The sequence below is a fragment of the Astatotilapia calliptera genome, chromosome 11 (genome assembly GCF_900246225.1).
Source record: "Astatotilapia calliptera chromosome 11, fAstCal1.2, whole genome shotgun sequence".
NCBI lineage: Eukaryota > Metazoa > Chordata > Actinopteri > Cichliformes > Cichlidae > Astatotilapia > Astatotilapia calliptera.
Genome location: NC_039312.1, coordinates 33,380,282 through 33,399,754, shown reverse-complemented (window position 1 = coordinate 33,399,754; position 19,473 = coordinate 33,380,282). Strand labels below are relative to the sequence as shown.

Sequence of the window (19,473 nt, the reverse complement as noted above, 5' to 3'; positions counted from 1 at the left end):
ACATGACAACACAACTTAACAGACCTAATATGTGATGAATAAATACAAAACCCCAAAACATAGAAAACCCAGGAATAACAACTGCCTAAACTAAAGGCAGATAGGAAATAACACAAACTAAATCACATAACAAAATGAGACAAATACAAACATGAACTCAGAGCGCTGGGTCAGAGACCCAGCCTGTGACAATTTCAGAAATACATCATCTTGTTAAAATACTGACGTTTTACTACTGCACTGCAATTATACCAATATGTTTCAATGAGTTATGTGCATATTTAACAACAATTCAACAATTAAACTCAACATTCCCGTTTCACAACCACAAATAAAAGTAAACAGGAAGTCCCAAGATGCATTTCTTGTTAAGTTTTCTTGGGAATACTTATCTGGCACTATCTGGTGTAGAGAGGAGAAGTTAGAAAACAAAAATTGCATTCTCCAAAAATTAGATTCTAGCTGTCAAGCACATAAAATGGATCACACTTCCCCACAGCTAAAGAAGCTGCACTAAGCAACTGTAGGAAATTATTCAAAAGCTCTTTTAACTGTCTATAAAGTTTAAATACACTTGCTCCTCTCTACATTAGACACTTTATTTTATTTATTATATAATCCTGACAGATGACTGAGATCCTCCACTGGTTTCCCTTTAATTTCTTATTATTTCTAGACTTGGATGTTCACTTTACAAAGAGCAGGTTTTCATTTGTTAAACAATTCACAAACCAGGAATGAGAACTAGACATGGAGAGGAAACTGATAGACATCAGATTGTGAGAAAAGACACATTCACAGTAAACAGACATCGCTCAGTACATGTAAAAAAAAACTTTGCTTTGTTTGCATGTTTGCAAATGCATGCAGATGAGCCACAGAAAATCAAAACACTAGACTAGAATCAAAGGTCAAGCGTCATACCAAAGCTATCAACATCACTGTTTGAAGGCACTCCATCACTGAAATACCTAAGTATCACTTTCAGATAGGTCATCGGGAGAGGTGGGACAGAGAGTGGCTGAAGCCCTGTAGCTTTCCTCTCCCTGCATCTAAGAGTCTAAAACAACATCCAGACTTTCATGTTTGAAATGATACCAGATGCTAAAAACGACCTCGACCATATTTGTTAATAGTAAATCATCTTTATTCTTAATCAAATATATAATCAAAATGTAAGTTTGGCCAATATGTAAAATGCGAAAATCACTGTTCTAATGTCTTAATCTTGTGTGTGGACAGGATCCAGCTGTGACCTTGGTAGATTTGTGTGTGTCTGCAGGAATGTGAAAATATAAGAACTTTGTCGCCAAACTGTCATTATACATGATTTTGAATAAGAGAAATGGTATTAAGTGTTGTAATGATAATACATAATCCTAATTCATATGTGACTGATAGTTACTGACTTGACGAATTATGTTAAGTATAACATGGAAAAGAGTAAAACGTAATGACGTAATATCAATGAAGCAACCTTTGCCTTAGTTAGAAGTGAAAGGTCGAAGATGGAGGTGATGATAGAGTGTGGCTGGATATCAGGTGACATCGGTGACCGTCAAGATAGGAAAGAGAGATGGGGAGGCAAATGGGCATTTGCTGTGCTTTTTCATCTAGTTCTTGCGATGAGCAGAAGACATCATCTGAAGATTCAGTCCCTGAGGTCCGTAGTTAGAAATGGTAGTGCCAACAGGTAGTGCCAGAGGAGCCACCACCACCCAACCATAGTGGACCTACAAGTTGGTTTTATTATTTTTGACTTTTTCTCTGCTCATTTTTACCATAGGGGCAGGGTAGGTAACAGGGTAGTTAGTACTGGGTGAATCCCCTCACCCATCCTTAGGCTCCATCTAAACTCTGTGTTGCCATAATATTCATAGAATCAGAATAGGACTTTTTAATTAGAGCGCTGAACCAGACTTCCTGTAATGTTAAGTGAATTCAGCTTCATTGTAAATGTGTTGGAACAGAAAATCTGGACCTACAGTGGAAGAAAACAAAAAGTGGATATTTTTGACTTTTTCTCCTCAGTTCTGAACGAGAGCGTTGATGTCGCTGACAATGGACAGTTGCATTAATATTGATGGTTACACCCTAGTGCAATAAATAATAATAATAATAATAATAATGGATTGGATTTATATAGCGCTTTTCAAGGCACCCAAAGCGCTTTACAATGCCACTATTCATTCACTCTCACATTCACACACTGGTGGAGGCAGCTACAGTTGTAGGCACAGCTGCCCTGGGGCAGACTGACAGAAGCGAGGCTGCCATATCGCGCCATCGGCCCCTCTGGCCAACAACAAATAAAGGGGATGTATGTATCACAAGACACAATAAGATGGACACAAGTCTTTTTGTAGAGGTTATTCAAGCCGTGGCATTTGTTAGGGTTGAAAGGACAACTGTAATCTCCATATTTTTACTTTCTTTCCTCAAAATAGCCTCCCCTCTTTTCTCTGAAAACACCATTTCATGTTTAACTTTAAAATTTCAAAAGGTACAACATTTTTTTCTTAATGTGGCACTAATAATTAGTCACACTTTCCCAGTTTTTCCTTCCTGATTTTCTTTCAGAAAAAGGTTCATGAATCAGAATGTGAAGTCAGCTCTCTTATAGCAGCTGTTTATTGATGGTTGTTAACAATTTCTTCTTGCCTTCTTTGCCTTGCTGTTAATTCATTATGTTATAAAAGGTAAATAATATTTATTGAAAAGTCAGAAATGTTCATAATAAACAGAAGTAACAGTGTGAATGCAGCTAAATGTAAAAATTAAGATACTGTGAGCACATTCTTTAAAAAAAACAAAAGAAAACCTCCAGGGTAAAGTTTGAACAACTTTTAAATGCATTTTTAAAAATATCAGTAGTTCACATATTTTTCCAGGTGTTTGATAAAGAAAACACGTGCAATTACGGCAATGATAATTCAGAATCTTTATTGGTTTTATTATCCTTCACTCACTTGTGGCCTCAGGTGAAAGTTTAATTCAATTCAATTCAATTTTATTTATACAGCACCAACTCACAACAATCACCTCAAGGGGCTGTGTATTGTAATAATACATACAGAGAAAAACCCAACAATCATGAGACCACCTCTGAGCAAGCACTTTAGCGACAGTGGGAAGGAAACTGAAACAGGAAGAAACATCAGGCAGAACCAGGCTCAGGGAGGGGCCATATGCTGCGACCGGTTGGGGTGAGAGAAGGAAGACGTGCTGTGGAAGAGAGCCAGAGATTATGTTTAAAGGATGTAATGTGTCAAATTAATCATGAAGACTAAACTGAGATGTTTTGATGCAGTTAACCTATCCCCACTTGTGGATTCCAGGTCCAAAAGTCCTGTTGAAGCAACTATTAGACTGACTATGGTCACACATGTTTTCTCCTTTCCCTCACTTACTTCACTTTTAATGTCCATCACTCATTCTGATTTGATAAATGCACAGAGAAAATCCTGAATGCAATTTGAACACACAGAAGAGTGTGCACCATTAGATGGTGAATTCACAATTGTTGCTTCATTACCTGCTCGGCTTACCTTTTGCTAAAGGTGGTGTCTCTTGTACTCACTTTACCAAACATTACTCTCATATATAATTGCTGTAACATATAAGTACGACATGCTCATACTCAGAAATACACTTTTTGAAGTCGGCTCCAGTAAATGATCACGTCTGACACTGTGGTCAGCAGCACAGGAGCACCACAGGGAACTGTGCTGTCCCCTCTTCTCTTCACCCTGTACACCTCTGACTTCTGCTACAACTCTGAATTATGCCATATTCAGAAGTTTGCAGATGACACGGCCATCATGGGGTGTATCTGGGATGATCAGGAAGAGGAGTACAGAAGTCTGGTGAGGAACTTTGTCGCATGGAGTCACACAAACCACCTGCAACTCAACACCTCAAAGACTAAGGAACTGGTTGTGGACTTCGGGAGGTCCAGAGAAGGTCCACTGCCGGTTCAGATAGAGGGGGAGGAGGTGGAGGTGGTCAACAAGTACAAGTACCTCGGGCTGTGGGTGGACAATAAACTGGACTGGTCATGCAACACAGAGCACCTGTATAAAAAAGCCCAGAGCCGACTGTACTTCCTCAGGAGGCTGAGGTCTTTTAACATCTGCAGGAAGCTCCTGAGGATGTTTTACCAGTCGGTGGTTGCTGGAGTACTTTTCTATGCTGTGGTGTGCTGGGGGAGCAGCACAGCAAAGAAGGACTCATCCAGGCTGGAGAAACTGATCAGGAGGGCTGGCTCTGTGGTCGGCATGAAGCTGGACACTCTGGTGACAGTGGCAGAGAAAAGGACACTAAAAAAGCTGATGGACATTATGAACAATGCTGGGCATCCTCTGCACACGGCCATAAACAATCAGAAGAGTCTGTTCAGTGACAGGTTGCTTCTCCCCAAGACAAGAACTAACAGACTTAAAAACTCCTTTGTCCCACACGCCATCAGACTGTTTAACTCCTCTCTGAAGGGGAGAGGGAGGGGAAACAGGAAACAGGAGGACAAAGGAGGGGGGAACAACTAAGCTGTAGTGCCTCTTCACCTCACTGTACAATACCTTTGTGCAATACTTTTGTAAATAGTCAACAGTGCAATAGACCTCAATACTTGAAATGTGCAATTCACTTGTATTTTTTTTTTTATTCCTATTTATTCTATTTATCCCCTTTGTATATTTTATTTATATTTGTCTCTGTATTTATATGTGTGTGTGTGTGTGTGTATATATATATATATATATATATATATATATATATATATATATATATATATATATATATATATATATATATATATATATATATATAACAATTCTGTAACTGTAATTTCGGTCGTTGCTGTGCTTTTTTGGAAGTCGAATTTCCCAGAGGAACCCACCCGAGGGATTAATAAAGTTCTATCTTATCTTATCTTATCTCTTATAATACCAGTGCTTGCTTTGCTAGTCCACCCCTCACAAATCTAAAAAACTGGTTATGTTTTGATTCTGAAACTATTATGATATACATGATGTTGATGCTCAGTGTCGGTTACAGAAATAATCGTGCTGAACAGAAACAAGATTTTGGCTTCAGATTGTGATACTTGGAGTGGGTGTAAATTTGGTTGCACTGTTTTTCTTTTAAACAGAGTGTTTCTCAGCCCTGAAAAGTCTCCTGTACTTATCAAGAGTTGTTTTAAAAATTTGACCCATTCACATGTACTTTCAGAACCTGTAACTCAAAATATTTAGTGTGGAGGTAAATGTTTACATGGGTACACTCAATAAAGCTATTGTACAAAAACATTAAATAAAAATCAGCTGACTTGTAAAGGTTTTTCATGGGATGACCAACACAAAACTCTGTGTATAAAGTATTATTTTAGTTTTCAAGCCTATTAACTGCATTCGAATATCATCGAGCAAATAGTAGATATGTAAATGGATCAACTGACCCTGAACCATCCCAAAGTTACGCTTCTCAGTTACTGGGGACCATGATGCACCAAGCCTTACTCCACTCATGCCTACTTCCCTCTCGAGTGGCAAGGTGGTAGAAAATGTTGTACCACTGCTACACAGAAAGACCCCAGCCGGGGTCAAACCAGGAGCCTTCTCACCTTGACTTGCAGTCCACTGGGGTGGTTGTAGCTCGGGAGCTCTCTTTGGCTGGTGGTTCAACCCCTGGCTCCCCCAAGTCTGTATGCCAAATATCCTTGGGCAAGTCACTAACCTAAGCAATCCTAAGTTGCTCTCTGATGAATGCGTGTGAATGTGGCATGTGTTATAAAGTGCTTTGAGTGCTCTGGGAGAGTAGAAAAGAGCTAAATAAGAATCTGTCCATTTACCATTCCAAATATTGAGTGGTCAATAAGAACAGAAAAGAGCTATATGGCTGCAAGTACCTTACATCTGTAGCCCCATTATATGCAACTATTGCATGCTAGTAGCATTTGTATAATCTCACTCTCTAGTTTTAAGTTGTTTTTCTTTCTGGCTGGCCCTTTCTGGCCTGGTGCTGCTGGAGATGCTGTCAATAAAAAGGAGTTCTTATTTCACAAAGTCTCTAATTGATGCTCATAGGGGACCTTCTGATGGTTGGGGCTTGTTCTCTAATATTGCAGGGTCTTTATGTCACAGTAAAAAGCGCCTCAAGGCTATCACTGATAGAATGTGAAAATTATATGGATGCTAAAAGATGACATGCTAAAGCAATATTGTGATCGCAGCATAATTCATCTTTAAATATCCTTTCTAACTTATTTGATTCCGTCTTGATCAGTTAAAAGTTACACAATGTCACAGTGATTTGCAAACCATGAATTTGCACTATTAATCAACTTTATCTAGATATTTACTTTAACCCAATACATTTTTGCAGAAGATACTAAAAAAATTTAGTAACATGTATTACAAATTTTTTCAGACTTATGTCTGAGAAAATTTGCACTTTCATGCTTAAACTTTGTATGATGCAAAATTGACACAATATTAAATTTTGAGGTGCAATGACATCTCCGTAACAATGCAAAAACATTTACCATAGAACATCTCATCTATTATTCATTGATTGTGTTGACACTTTTATTTTACTGATCAATGTTTTAAACTGTTTTAAATATGGATGAAGTTACATTTAACACTTTCAAGTGAAACACAATGTCTGAAGAAAGAAGACACACAAGCAGACTCTTTACAACAGGAGATGAAGTTTTTCTGACGCATTTGTCTCCTTCCTGCTGATGAATGAGATGAAGACCAGTGAAATAATCATCCTCAGATAACATTTTGCTCCAAATTTGCACTTTTGTCTGACATTGCACAAAGCATGACTTTCAGTGGTTTCTGCCAAAATGCATTTGCAAGGAAAACAGACATTATCAATATCTTGATAAGGCAGCATGCATGCTAACAAACCATGCTTTGATAGTAACAAACTAACAAAGCATGCATGACCATGAGAAAATAATTGGATTTCAAAAAATGTTCAGGCAATCTAAATCAAAGCAGAATTTTGATTGAGGATTTGTTAAATTCTGTTGAGTCAGCATGGAACTAATCAGACTTTTGCAGCATTTTATTATTAAATTAAATCAACACTTATAAGTATGTATGTAAATGAATTTGCATTTCACAGAATCACTGTATTTTTATTAAATATTATTTATTTCATTTATTTTTATCTACTGATACTTTCAGGCATAGAGTCTCTTTCTCTCTCTCCTCTCCCTTGGAGCTGTTCTTTTAAAATAACGGAACAAGACTATAGTGCAAGAAAAAAAAACATTCAACTATAAAAAATACACAACATTACAGCATGACCACTCAACTAGGTTCTTTTTCTAATTCAAATATCATCAACAAATCCAAGTCTTAAATAAACGTGTGCCCCACAGCCCAACAATCTGAAACGGTAGCAGTCAGTCGACTTTGAATCATTGTGATTCATGGAGTTCATTCTCCAGGTGGCTTGAGTCTTCTTGAATAGTGCTACATTATCATCCACTGCTTAACATAATTTGAATTTGAGTTCGTGTGCTGATGAAATAAATCAGAGTTGATCTGATCTGCTGTATTTGAGTCTGATGCTCCGGGGCTGCCACACTCCCCAAAACCACTATCAATTGTGTCCAGGTCCACATGAGGGTAGCCATCTTCTGACTGCTCAAACGAGTCAAGGGATACCCTCTCTGGTTCATTAAACTGATCATGAGGCTGGAAGTTTAGGTTTTCCACTAGTAGGTCATTGGATATGCGGTTTTCATGCTGTGGTAATACCCCACTTTGTCTGTTCATCCTGGACATGTGAGGCTCCTCTAAAGCATAGCTGGCATGCTCTCTGTTGTCTTCCTCAAAGGAACCCAAGCTTGCTCCATCTTGGTAACTTCTGAGGGAGCTCTGTGATGTAACTTCCTCATCAAAATCTTCTCCAGATAAGGTTACAGTATGGATGGAGATGTGTCCAGTGGAGTGGCTGTTGCCCTGTGAACTGTCACCGTCTGGAAAGTGCAGCAGCATGTTGCTGTGAGGCTGCAGCATGTGGTGGATGTCGCCACCTTGATTCGTCTCGTTGTCCTCATTGTCTCGCTGCTTCTCGTCGCTCCAGTGAAGTATGTCATGCTGCTTCTCACTCATCATCTGAACATTTGGACTGATCCTCAGGTAATCATATTCACTGAATACAGGCTTCACCCATTCCTGTAAGAGAAAAAAAAAGGGGAAAATATCAAAATGCTGGACTAAAGAAATGCTAAAAAAGTGTCAGCTGAATGTTTAAGAGTGTGCTTTGTCATCTTCTCAAGGAAACAGTGTGCACCAAATGATTTGCATGAGAATTAAAAGTCTTTCTCTCTTTCCTAACAGTGTCATTCACTGGCTGCAGTGTGAGTGCCTGCCAAGCATGCTGCTACCCTTCTGCACATCCAAAAGGTCGTGCAGAAGCTGCTTTACAACCCACTACATCCACTTTTCCACTCAGGAAGTGTTTGCATTTGAATATCATATCTATTATCATTGCTCTAATGTGTGGGGGTCTTGCCGTTTCTCTCCCCACCTCCAGCTTTCAGTGTATGTATGTGGAAGGATGGGGAGGTCCCAGAGGAGAGCAAAGCTGCCAGACTGCTGGCGGAAATATCAGTTCATTTGACTTTTGTGGTAGATAATGGATTTCAGTATTTTCACTGTTACCATGTTTTACCAAAGAACTAATACTTAATTAAAAATCACCTTTTAAAAAAGCAAAACAAGTTCGCTTTAATGTTGAGAACCTTGTCCTTATCTTAGGTTCTTTTGCAAGTGTGGTTGAGACATCCGGACAAGTACCTAAGTGTCTGGGGCTTTCACAGGATCAAAAGATTTAACTGTTAGTGCCAGGACCAGAAATGTTAAAATGGTACAGGTCCTGAAATTTTTTGTTCCTACTAATACAAATACAGTTTGAAAATATCTGACATTTTAGCCATTAGAAATCATTATTTTTTTAGCAAACTAGACAAACAGGAATTAAGCTGTGACTAGTCGCATGTGGAAAGACTGCAGGAGTAGCTCAAAAGGAGCATATATGTCCTATCCTCTAAGAAAATATTAGTGATTCTTACTTTAATGCACTATTAAAGTATATCTCTTTCTTAAAATGCACATTCCTTTACAGCAACCCATATGTGGCAATGAGGTGTAAACTTTCTGCAATTACCACTGGCTTGCAGCAAGCTGATGGCCAGATAAGCATGAATCAGTTTCTCAAAGCATAGGCCACCACATCCTGGAAAAAAAGCTCTTCAGCACAACAATCTTTTTAAAATCGCTGAGAGAAAGGAAGCACTCTGCACCACAAGGGTGAAAGACACTGCAAACAAACTACAACCATATCTGAGAGAAAGACGTAATACAGAGTCAAAAAAAAGAAGGACGGAAAGAAAGGAAAAAGACTACACTGTCTTTAAAATCAAAGATTGTTTTTAAGAACTTAAAGTGGGTAAGTGGCGGTGGAGTGGGTTACCCAACAATTAGAAGGGAAGCAGTGCAAAGCCCCACTCCTCAAATGTTCCTTGAGCAAAATAATCAACTCTGTTTGGTGCTTAAAGCACCCTAGGCATTCTTTATGAAAGCGTGTGGGAATAGGTGAATGTGGTTTGCAGTAAAGTGTGTTTTAAGCCCCCCCGAAAAAGGTTCAATTACCAATAACAATACTGCCACCTTCTGATAAGAACTGGTGCCAAATAAAGAGTTACAGTGGGACAGTATGCAGTCAACATTGACTCTGTTTCCAAAACAAAAGTAACTGTAAAAATGGGTTTAAATCAGTAACTTAAAAGTTGTAATTTTAAACTACTATATCTTGTATGTTATCAGCTACATTCCTCAAAGTTAAATAAAAGAATTACTGTTTATCAAACCAAGTAAGAATAATCTCCTCTTGCCTGATGTTGTTTCTGACATTTGCTGCAGCAGCGCACTCTACTGAACAATGTGTGCAACTGCATTCATGGCCAAAGCTAATAAATTCAACTTGTTGCTCGTACTCGGGTGAAATTCATCAACTAGAGTGAGAACTGAGGCGGAGGTGTGGGTTTTTTTTGGTCTGTCACCAAGATTGCTGCGGGGCTAATTTTATACTTTCTGGGGATGTGGAACATTTGCAATGGAAGAACCGTTCTGCGGTAAAAGGTCTATTTTAAAGGTATGTTTAAATTATACTAGCGGGTTCTTTCAATGTGCTCTACACTCCTTTATAAGCGAGATGTGGTGAAGCTGCTGTACTGGATTGTTTTTATTCTAAAGAAGCAGCAAATGAGAAGCAAAAGCAGACATGATAAGGTGCTTTATGTAAGAGACATTTTAACCCAGCTATTTAGAAATACAGTGCAGACTCTATCCGCTTGGATTTGAAATGAGTTAACATAAAGAAAAGGGAGAAATAACGATCAACATTTCCCTAAGCTTAGAAAGAAAAATAGCATAAATCACATTAGGGTAAATACACAGGGTAATAGAAGATGAAGCGATTCATAAAGAAACAGCAAAACTATTTCAAAAGTGCAAACCACAACCTTTTCACTTGTGTGCCTTTCAGGTGAAGAGCAGGCTGTTTTTAGTCTAATACTATGTCAAATCAAAGATCAAAATAGATTCACCGGTGGTATTTTCCACTGGGGTGGAACAGGTTTGACTTTTATACACAAATATCAACCCACAAGATTTCATACTGATATCTGAAAAGGTTCTTGAAGCCCCTACACACTGACTCATTCACATCACGGAGTCCCTTAGTGTGAAGTCTGGGGAAAGTCCCACAAAACAGGGTCCAGATGTGCAGAAAGTCCCCCCTGTGGCAGCACCTGCTGGCTTAATTTGGAAATTACACAAAAACGCAATGAGTGACCTTGTTTTGCTGTCTTACCTTGAAGTTCCCTTCGTAGTTGTGATACAGGGGTTTGAAAAACTCATCCGGCCTCGGGATGTACGTAATCACCTGAAGTTTTCTCTGCCAATACCTGAGACAAATGTGAAATGATTTTAAAACCAAACAACAGGCAGAGAAGGGAAAATGACATTTATAGCTCAGTGTCACGTCTTATGGAGGTGATTTTCGTTTTCAGTACGTGAGCTGAGCAGTTATGAAGCTGTGGTCAAAGGCAACAGCTACAAACTAGAAATGCTGATAACACAACAGATTTCATGTGAAAGACTGTACAGAGTTAAGCAGAATTCATTAGTCACATCTTGCTACTTGACTATTTGTTATCTATAAGACAAAATGATAAGTTTATTAGTAGTAGAGAAAATTTTCCTTTCTATGAAATGAACACTTGAAAGTTGTTGACCGCGCTGCGACTTGACCCGACTAATCCTTGTCTGGATTTAGATTTATTCTTTGAAAGGATTCTTTACCGCCGTAAGACGAGGAAAACTTTGACGCACGTTTCAGCGTTGTTTGTTGCCTAAACTGAGATGATTCTCTGGGCTGGAATGATAACAAAGGACTTTTTTTTATTATAGAGCTCTCTGCAATAATTATGACATGTGACACATGTCGTGTCACTTGGAGCATTTTTCGGTATAAAACAAGCCACAGGTTTAAAATAAACAAAGCTGAATCCAACAGTTTGTCCCTGAAACAGTTTCTACTAAAACTGATCGTTCAAGGTTTATCAGTGTAGAATCACTTTCAGCTGTGGCTAACACTGTGCCAGTGGCTAACACTGTGCCAGTGTTAGCCATTCATCTGTACCCGAGAGAGATGCGTTAGAATAATTTCAAAAACCCAATATCAAAAGGTGTGATCACTCCACTGAGAAGAACATTTCATCATCATTATTTGAAACAGGTAAGAAAGAGAAAGCAAAAAAAACAAACAGAACAAATGTAAGCACAGAGTTCATGTGCTTTTGTGAACTTGTGTAGGTTTCTTGTAACCGTGTGCACTTGATAAGCGAGGTGTTCTCGGTTCTCTGACACTGATGCTCTGCATAACTTCCTATGTCTGCTAGCCTTTTCAGTGCAAGAGCTGCACACGTACATGCTGCAGTGGTTTTTCTATATGTGGGAGGTGATGCCAGGAAAATGCAGATTAAAGCTTTGTTAATCATTTACTGGAAGCGTTACTGTTGACCTCCAGTATTAAATTGTTTCAACTCTGCTGAGTTATTTCTTTTTTGTGCAATTAATGAAGTTTCAGCGGAAATCTGACAATGCAAACGATTACGTTTTTAATCGTGATTGTTTGCTGGGGTTTAAAAAAGAAAAGACAAACAAAACAGTGTTTCAAATACTTACGTTTTCTGTGAATAACACAGACACAGGCAAAAAAAGAAGACCATAATGATGGGCAGGAAGATGTGCCACCAAGTACCTGGAAAGAAGGCATTTAAAATTTTTAGTCTTAGACAAACAAATGACACCCTTCCTGTTACTGAAGTGTATGCACGAAGACACATGCAGAACGTAAACGCATAAAACACTTTCAAATAAATTCGGATAAGTTTTCACCTTCAATATTGATGCTACTTTGAACATTAAGGCTACCTTTGACATTTAACGCCTCTGTTTTCCAGTTTGTAGTGGAACTCCATTCACTCCATGGACCCTGAAGGGGACATGTAGGACAAAATGTGGCTTGAACATCCACAGTATAATTGGTATGTGGTTGTAGTTCATTGTGGTTTATCAGAATTTGCATTTCTGACACTCTTTCCTTGGAGAAAACTGGATCCTGTTAGGAACAAAATAAAAAAACATCAGAATTTTGTGAGAATTTTTGAGAAATTTCACAGTAATGTTTTTTTCAATCTCACGTCCAAGTTATTGGTTTTTATATTGCTATTACCTTCAACAAGTTTTCGCTCGTTCTTATGCGGACTCTGTATCTGAGGCAGTCGGCGGCAGCGTTGTCATGGCTCCAGGTTATGTTGTAGAATTCCGCTGCGTTTTCAACTTGAACGTTTAAAGGAGGCTTAAGTTTCACTGTGAAAACAAAGCCCCAGGGGAATATTATGAAAATGTGTGCATGCCCAGAAATGGCAGCTGAACATTATTTTTAGCTTTTGTTTTAATTTCGAGTATAAAACAGACAGGTGGGCATTCACCGGCAAACAACAATTCGGGTAAATTGGGAAAGTTGCCAGAATGATTCTTGTAACTTCTGGATTTTCTGAACTCTCAATCTGTGTTGAAAGTTGTTTAATGTATGGAGGGTGATCAATAACCAAAATAGGGAACATATTTAACATGCCTTAATTTGTCTTTAACACACATTTTGATGCGACTGAAATGTCACTGGAGGACCAACAGGCTGTTTTCTGTAACAGTTTTGATGACTTTTTTATGTGTTCAGCAGAGATGACAAATAGTGAAATGTCAGACTGAGGAGTTATCAGTTTTACTTACCCACTTCACTCAGGTTCCAGCTGGATGACTCATTTATGAATGAGCTGCCTTCTTCACTGACTGTCGTGCTGCAGACTGTTCCAACTGATGCAACATCAATAAAGGGCTTATCAATTTGACACCAGGACTGAGGCGGTCGGATAACACAGCTGCCATCAACGTCTTCATCTTCACCCCTAAAAAAACAAAACTGACTGTTTTTAATGGTGTCCTGATGATTTGCAGGTGGTTCAGTCATGCGCTAATATTTCTATAAGCAAAATACACCTGAATAAAAACATAAATATTCATTAGCCCATTAACATTTTTTGAAGCCCACTGTTAAATATTTAAAGTGATTTTTAAAAACCCAAACATTTTTTTATTTGTATTATCATATATGAAAAAGAAAAGCATCAACTGATCAACTGAGGAGCGCTAAATATTTAATAAATATAATGAATATGAACTAAAGCGATTAAAACTTCAGTGGTGTTGAAACAGTGTCGCCGCCAGGGAGTGCAGTTTGTCTCTCTGGTACATACACTGTATGCTACATACTGTCTCTTTAATGAGACATAAATCTAAAAATGTTTGTTCGTGCCACCTGTTTTCTGTGACATACAGATAACGATTAAAGGCTTACACTTGTTTTAAACCCATCTTGGGCAATCAGTTCACACGGAGACGGCTGTTCGTGCAAGTGTAAACAACCACCAATAGGCTAAGTAAGGGTTGCTTTGTAGACTAAAAGCTAATGTGTCCTGATGTGTCCCCAACGAGACCCCAACAACAAAATACGTCATCAGTGCAGGACGTGGTGGTCCTTCATTGGCATCTCCTGCACCCTATTGCAAGTCACAAATTGCGATGTCAGTGTCACCAGTTGGAGTGGCCTGTAGGGCTACACACACATTAGATGGGAAAACTTTTTTGCATAATTCTCCCTAAGCAAAGTGTGCAGGGGAGATCCTCAACCTTCTAGTTGAAATGACACCAAAAGTCAGGGAATTTTGGACCCAAATGATATAGACACAAGAAAGTTCTGATGTGTCCACTTGTGGTTGGATTGACCAAGAAATAAAGTCTAAGATAGCCTATTATTGTTGTATTTAATTCACAAACACTGGTATAAATGCAACACTGGTCGATCAGCTCCTCATGCCAACTATGGCAAACAGATGAAAATCAGTTTATGCACTAAAACTGGACGATTTGACAACACATCTATACCATAAAAAAGTTACTGAAGCTGGTAATGCATAAACCAATCAATCATTTCAAACAAGCCTCCACAAAGTGTTTGCATAAATAGCCACACTGCAACTTTTACCTGCAAATGACACTGATGTTAAGGGGATTCATCGGCACAGAGGCTGCGCACGAACAGTTCAACAACTCATCGTAGTCTGTCCAGCAGGTGACATTGCAAAATGATGTAGATGCTAAAAAAAAACATTAACATTTATTAGTTTTCCAGTTTAACAATATTCTTCAAAATCAAAGCATTTCTTTTTTTGCAGTTTTACTCAGTTTTACTCAATTGAAGAAATTAATTTTAATAAAAAATGTAGCCACAAAAACCACGACAAGACAAACCCACAGCGTACAGTCAGTGCATCCGAAATACAATAAATGGATCAATAACTACAGAAATCAATGAAGTAAGAAAACAAAAAGATTACAAAGAGCTTGCTTACCTCCATGAAGGAAAAGAGCGAGGCACCACAGCAAGAAAAAGAACACATGTTGGGGAGCCATGGGGCCACCCGCTGCTAACAGCTGCATTAAACACAGAAGAATTTAGAAAAAGCTGTGGTTGTGTGGCAGAAAAAAAGTGTTTTAAAAAGATATAAATAAATAGCTTTTTTGTAACTGACTTCTAAACTTGGACAAAGTGAGTAAGTGGCTAAAAATGAATATCGGACGAGATGAGCGTCAGGTTTAGCAAGAACACTACACCGTATACTTTTCTTAACAAATTCTAAATCCAAAAATAATCAAATTAATACTGGATGATCATAATCTTGGCATTTTCAGTTTTTCACTGAGAAAAATAAATTATGATCTTACCGTATTCTAATTAAAACTCCAGCAACTTTACTGGTGAGCGAAGCGTCAGAGTCACAGATGCGCTGATGTCTGTGTGAGAACGCCAAGCGGAACAAAGCTGAGGCTGTCGGGCGTCATAGTCACAAGCGTGACTAAGGATGTGGTTTCAGACTCTTTGAGCAGAGTCAGTGTGGTGCTTCCCACCACTATGAATATGCAACAGACAACTAGAGAGAAAACGTCAACAGGAAACTGAAATTATCATCAAGACAATGCTGCCATATTTGTGTCACCTAATTTTAACAAAAAGCAGGACAAAAATAGATTTTTGAAGACCGAGGGGTGAATCCATTTTAGCATATTTAGAACCCCAGAACATTTTATTCTTTTACCGACTGTCGTAAAATGTTTTACTCTTAGAAGAATATCATATAATAATATAACTTTAATAATGCATCATTTGTTCAAAACATGTTTCATTCCTGTAATAATTTTGACACCTTCCAAAAGACCCCATCACACACCTACTTACCACCTAATAACACTTAATTGGGGCTTTTTTAGAAGATTCCAGCAAACTGCAATACGTCTAGCCATATGAGTCATAATGCTGATGCTGAGCCCCTCGGCACTCGCTTTCAGTAATCAAATTAGCTCTAAATATTTGCAGCTCACCCATTTAATAGCAGCTTTCTCGAGTCGCATTCCAGGTGTAAACAGTTTATTATCTTAAATATAAAAGAGCACAGTATCAAGCTTTATATCAGGGGGGTGTAATCAGATTGACATCACCGTGTGGGTGTGCAGACATGTCTATTTAATGTCATTGTATCAATATTAGTCAAATCCAAATGCCATTTTACCACACAATTACACAAAGCCAAGCATCTGCAGTGTCTTTAACTAGGTTAAAAGACAAAAGTGAAAAAAATAACAAAGAGTCAGTGGAACAGAGCAAAGCTTAAAATATCACTTCACCCCATGACTTCTTCTAAAGCCTTCAGACGATAATTCTGATTGCTCCAGTGCCGGACAGGACAGGCAAATAAAATAAAAAAAGAAACATGCAAAAGATGTGCAAGGGAAGTCGTGCATAATACAATAAACAATACGTTTGCACAGTCATATATCTTTCTTTATTACTCTGTCTGAAGAGTCTAAAGGTTAGTAAGGGCTAAAGCCAAATTATTAGCAAAATGGAGCTTTGACAAGCAAACCGAGCATTCACTGAAAGCAGCACTGCTCGTCTTCCTCTTCCTCAAGTGCAACTCTCAAACAAAACACTAACCACCATTTAGCGGTTAGACACCTAAATGTAAATAGGAAAAGAAGTGACGATGGCTCCTGTAATTCCTGTGTGGTTTGTCTGTCTGTCCACATGTTTCTCAGCATGATTAGACAAAATCTACCAAGTTTAATCTTATGAAATCATGCAGCTGAGAAAATGGGAGTGAAAACACCGGGCACAAATTTCCAGCTGATGTGCAGCCCTCTTTGCTAACACACAACACGAATAGTATATTTAGACCTTTTACTTATAAAAATTCAGACACAGGACAATCCTGTTGTGTTTTGCACATAGATCGCTTTCTTTATAAATCTAAAAGACAGTTGATTTGTCTTTGCAGTGGGCCTGCTGGCCTTTTAGATTTCCCAGACCTCTGCATTATAGTGAGAAGTGCTTTACATTTTTGATACAAGAGAAAATCATCAGTATATAGATGTGCCGGGTAGTATCACATTCATATAACAGCTGTGTTGATCTCTAGGCATCTCCACTTCGTTTGTTGTGTTCTGTGCTTTGTTTTGCAGCAGGTAACTGAGCAGCAATATAAAAGCGTCTTCCTTCCTGCAGTGACAGCCAGCCTTCAGATGTTCACCAGCTTAGCAACAGCACGATTCTGTGTTTTAGACACACTCTGCCATGTGTACGTGTACGCTTTACACCACTGACAAATATGTTTTTACAAAGTATCATTTTTGAAGTTACCACTTTATCTGGTCTCGCCTCTTCTTGGGCTGTGACCGAGTGTAACACGAGACACAAGGTTGTTCTTCCTATTTTTGCTCTGTCAGAAAATATACTTTAATTATTATATTTTACCTTGTTGTAAATTTCAAAACCTAAATCCAATAAACTGCTCCGCTGTTCTGTATTGAAAAATGATTGATCAGGAAATGTTTACACGCAGCTGCTGAGGCTTGCACAAACGCTCCATAGTCACTGGAGGGCGCTGTACATGAGCGTCACTTTAAACCCCCCTGCCCCCCCAGGTTTTAATGTGAACTGCTGATTTGACCAACACATTAACTGAGTTCTGGTTCTTCTTTCCTTAGAAACTAGAGAGTATGTGCAAAAAAGCAAAGGCAGTGAATTCAGACTTGTACTGCTTATTTTTAAAATAATTCGACACTTGAAATCTGCTTCTGCTGCGTTTCCCAGCTTTTACGTGGACATTTGCGTTTTTATCGAACAAATATAAAAGGTTCAGCTTATAGCTTATAAAAGGCGTTCAGGAGTCACATTAAAAGAGCCACCATGTTAGTTATCAGAGATGTGAAAATAGTAGCACACAAACCACGGCTGTAAAAGCCAGCGGTTAAATTGCATTTAATCATATTATAACAGTTTAAATACAATAATAATACAATATGTAAAACTGTTTTTCTTTTTGTTTTGTTTTAATGCATGCGTGACTTTACTGGCGGGCCTTTTTTTCGCGCGACACTCTCTTACAGTACGCGCAGACCTAACTTTGGATATGGTTCATGTACTCACCGGGGAAGCCCGCAACGATGTTTTCCTCGTTTCGTTTTCACTTTGTGGACTCATGTTGAGACTCGTTTTGTCCCAGCAGTTCTTTCTTTTCGTTGCTTTTTTAATTTTTAAAATTTTGCTCTATAATTTCTCTCTCTCCCCCCCCCCCATCCCGTCACCACCACCTGACATTCATGTAATTTCACGTAATTACCTGTTGAATGTACTCACCAATTTATTAGCAGCTTTTTTTTTAAAGAGAACCTCTTGTTTTCAGACACGATATTTGTATCTACCGGGAGACTCTGGGACGTTTTTGACTCCAAACTTTTTTGGAGACTGAGAATCCAAAAAGTGGAAGAGAACCTTTGGTGCACGTACCAGCCCCTTCCTATCAGTTTATCAGTTTACAGACCCTATATGAAATACACAGCGCCCATGTGTGGTCCAGTCTCGTTATAGCAACGACATTCCTTAAAGTTACCAAATTCCACCGTAACAAACGGGCCAAAATAAGTCAGCAACAACTTGACAACCTTTGATTTTATTAGTGAGAGACATTCAGGAGACTCTGGCATGTCTGGAGACGGATGTAAAATACTCTAGTAAAAGTTAATATTTAATGTCTATTAAACATTTAATTAATATGTCAGTTAAACTAAGTTAATGTGGTGCTGAAGCAAAAATTGATAATATTATACTATATATTAGTCATGATTTGTATTTTTTCTTGCACATGTATTTGGGAGGTAAAGAGGTTCTCAGACCTCACCTCTTGAGATCAGCTTCCTCCTTCTGCTGCACCTTTCCTTTCTAGCTTGCTTCTTACTTTGCAAGTTTTGCACCTCCACGGTGGAAGTGCAACACTCTTTGCTGTGTGTACCAATCAGCAATATACTTTTTGTCATTGTGTTATTTTTCCATTTCATGATTCTATCTATAGTAAAAACAAAACAAAACAAAAACACTTTGGTAAAGTGCTGAGCTCAGTCTTAGAGTTGCTGAAGAAAGAAAGTAAAAAAAGATTAAACTAGAAAACTAAGTATGGTTTGGGAATTTTCCCTGTATAAATAAAGATTGATGCCCAGTCATACAGGGAAACTCGTGACATGTCCTTTGTGGCGATGTTATTCCCCTTCTCTGTCCCTTTGTTTTTGGATAGCCCCAAACTTTCATGTGACAAAACTGTTAATAATACACGAGAAGAAGAAGAACATTGCATCTCGGTAGTAGATATGTCTTAAACAATTCACCATCCCATCTGTTAAAATGCTTTTGCTCTTTATGTTTATGTTTATG

General features: G+C 38.4%; 1 protein-coding gene and 1 long non-coding RNA gene across 4 annotated transcripts in view; one reads left to right on the top strand and one right to left on the bottom strand.

Moving 5' to 3' along the window:
• Positions 1 to 7,426: 7,426 nt before the first annotated feature.
• il21r.1 (interleukin 21 receptor, tandem duplicate 1) lies at positions 7,427 to 18,554 on the bottom strand. The gene is made up of 10 exons (XM_026184337.1): positions 18,406 to 18,554; positions 15,438 to 15,643; positions 15,065 to 15,146; positions 14,698 to 14,809; positions 13,386 to 13,561; positions 12,826 to 12,962; positions 12,525 to 12,711; positions 12,276 to 12,351; positions 10,900 to 10,993; positions 7,427 to 8,198 (listed from the first exon to the last, which is right to left on the bottom strand). Exons 3-10 carry the CDS (start codon positions 15,123 to 15,125, stop codon positions 7,491 to 7,493), a joined length of 1,551 nt encoding a protein of 516 aa, XP_026040122.1. The 5' UTR covers positions 15,126 to 15,146; positions 15,438 to 15,643; positions 18,406 to 18,554; the 3' UTR covers positions 7,427 to 7,490.
• LOC113031865 (uncharacterized) overlaps positions 11,396 to 19,473 on the top strand; it is a 52,113-nt gene continuing 44,035 nt past the window's right edge. For 2 of the 3 annotated variants that reach the window (XR_003273816.1, XR_003273817.1), the window contains exons 1-2: positions 11,396 to 11,826; positions 12,554 to 12,637. This is a non-coding gene — a long non-coding RNA (uncharacterized LOC113031865). Of the gene's footprint in view, positions 11,827 to 12,553; positions 12,638 to 13,398; positions 13,461 to 19,473 lie in introns of those variants that run through there. The other variant, XR_003273815.1, reaches the window with a different exon arrangement.

Bases quoted from the DNA above. Each gene is read 5' to 3' on its own strand.
- il21r.1 (XM_026184337.1), bottom strand. From the start codon at position 15,125: ATGGCTCCCCAACATGTGTTCTTTTTCTTGCTGTGGTGCCTCGCTCTT. The intron at 12,963-13,385 runs GTAAGTAAAACT...TTGTTTTCACAG, and splicing joins CTGGAACCTGAGTGAAGTGG to TGAAACTTAAGCCTCCTTTA. The intron at 8,199-10,899 runs GTAAGACAGCAA...TTTCTCTTACAG, and splicing joins ACTACGAAGGGAACTTCAAG to GAATGGGTGAAGCCTGTATT.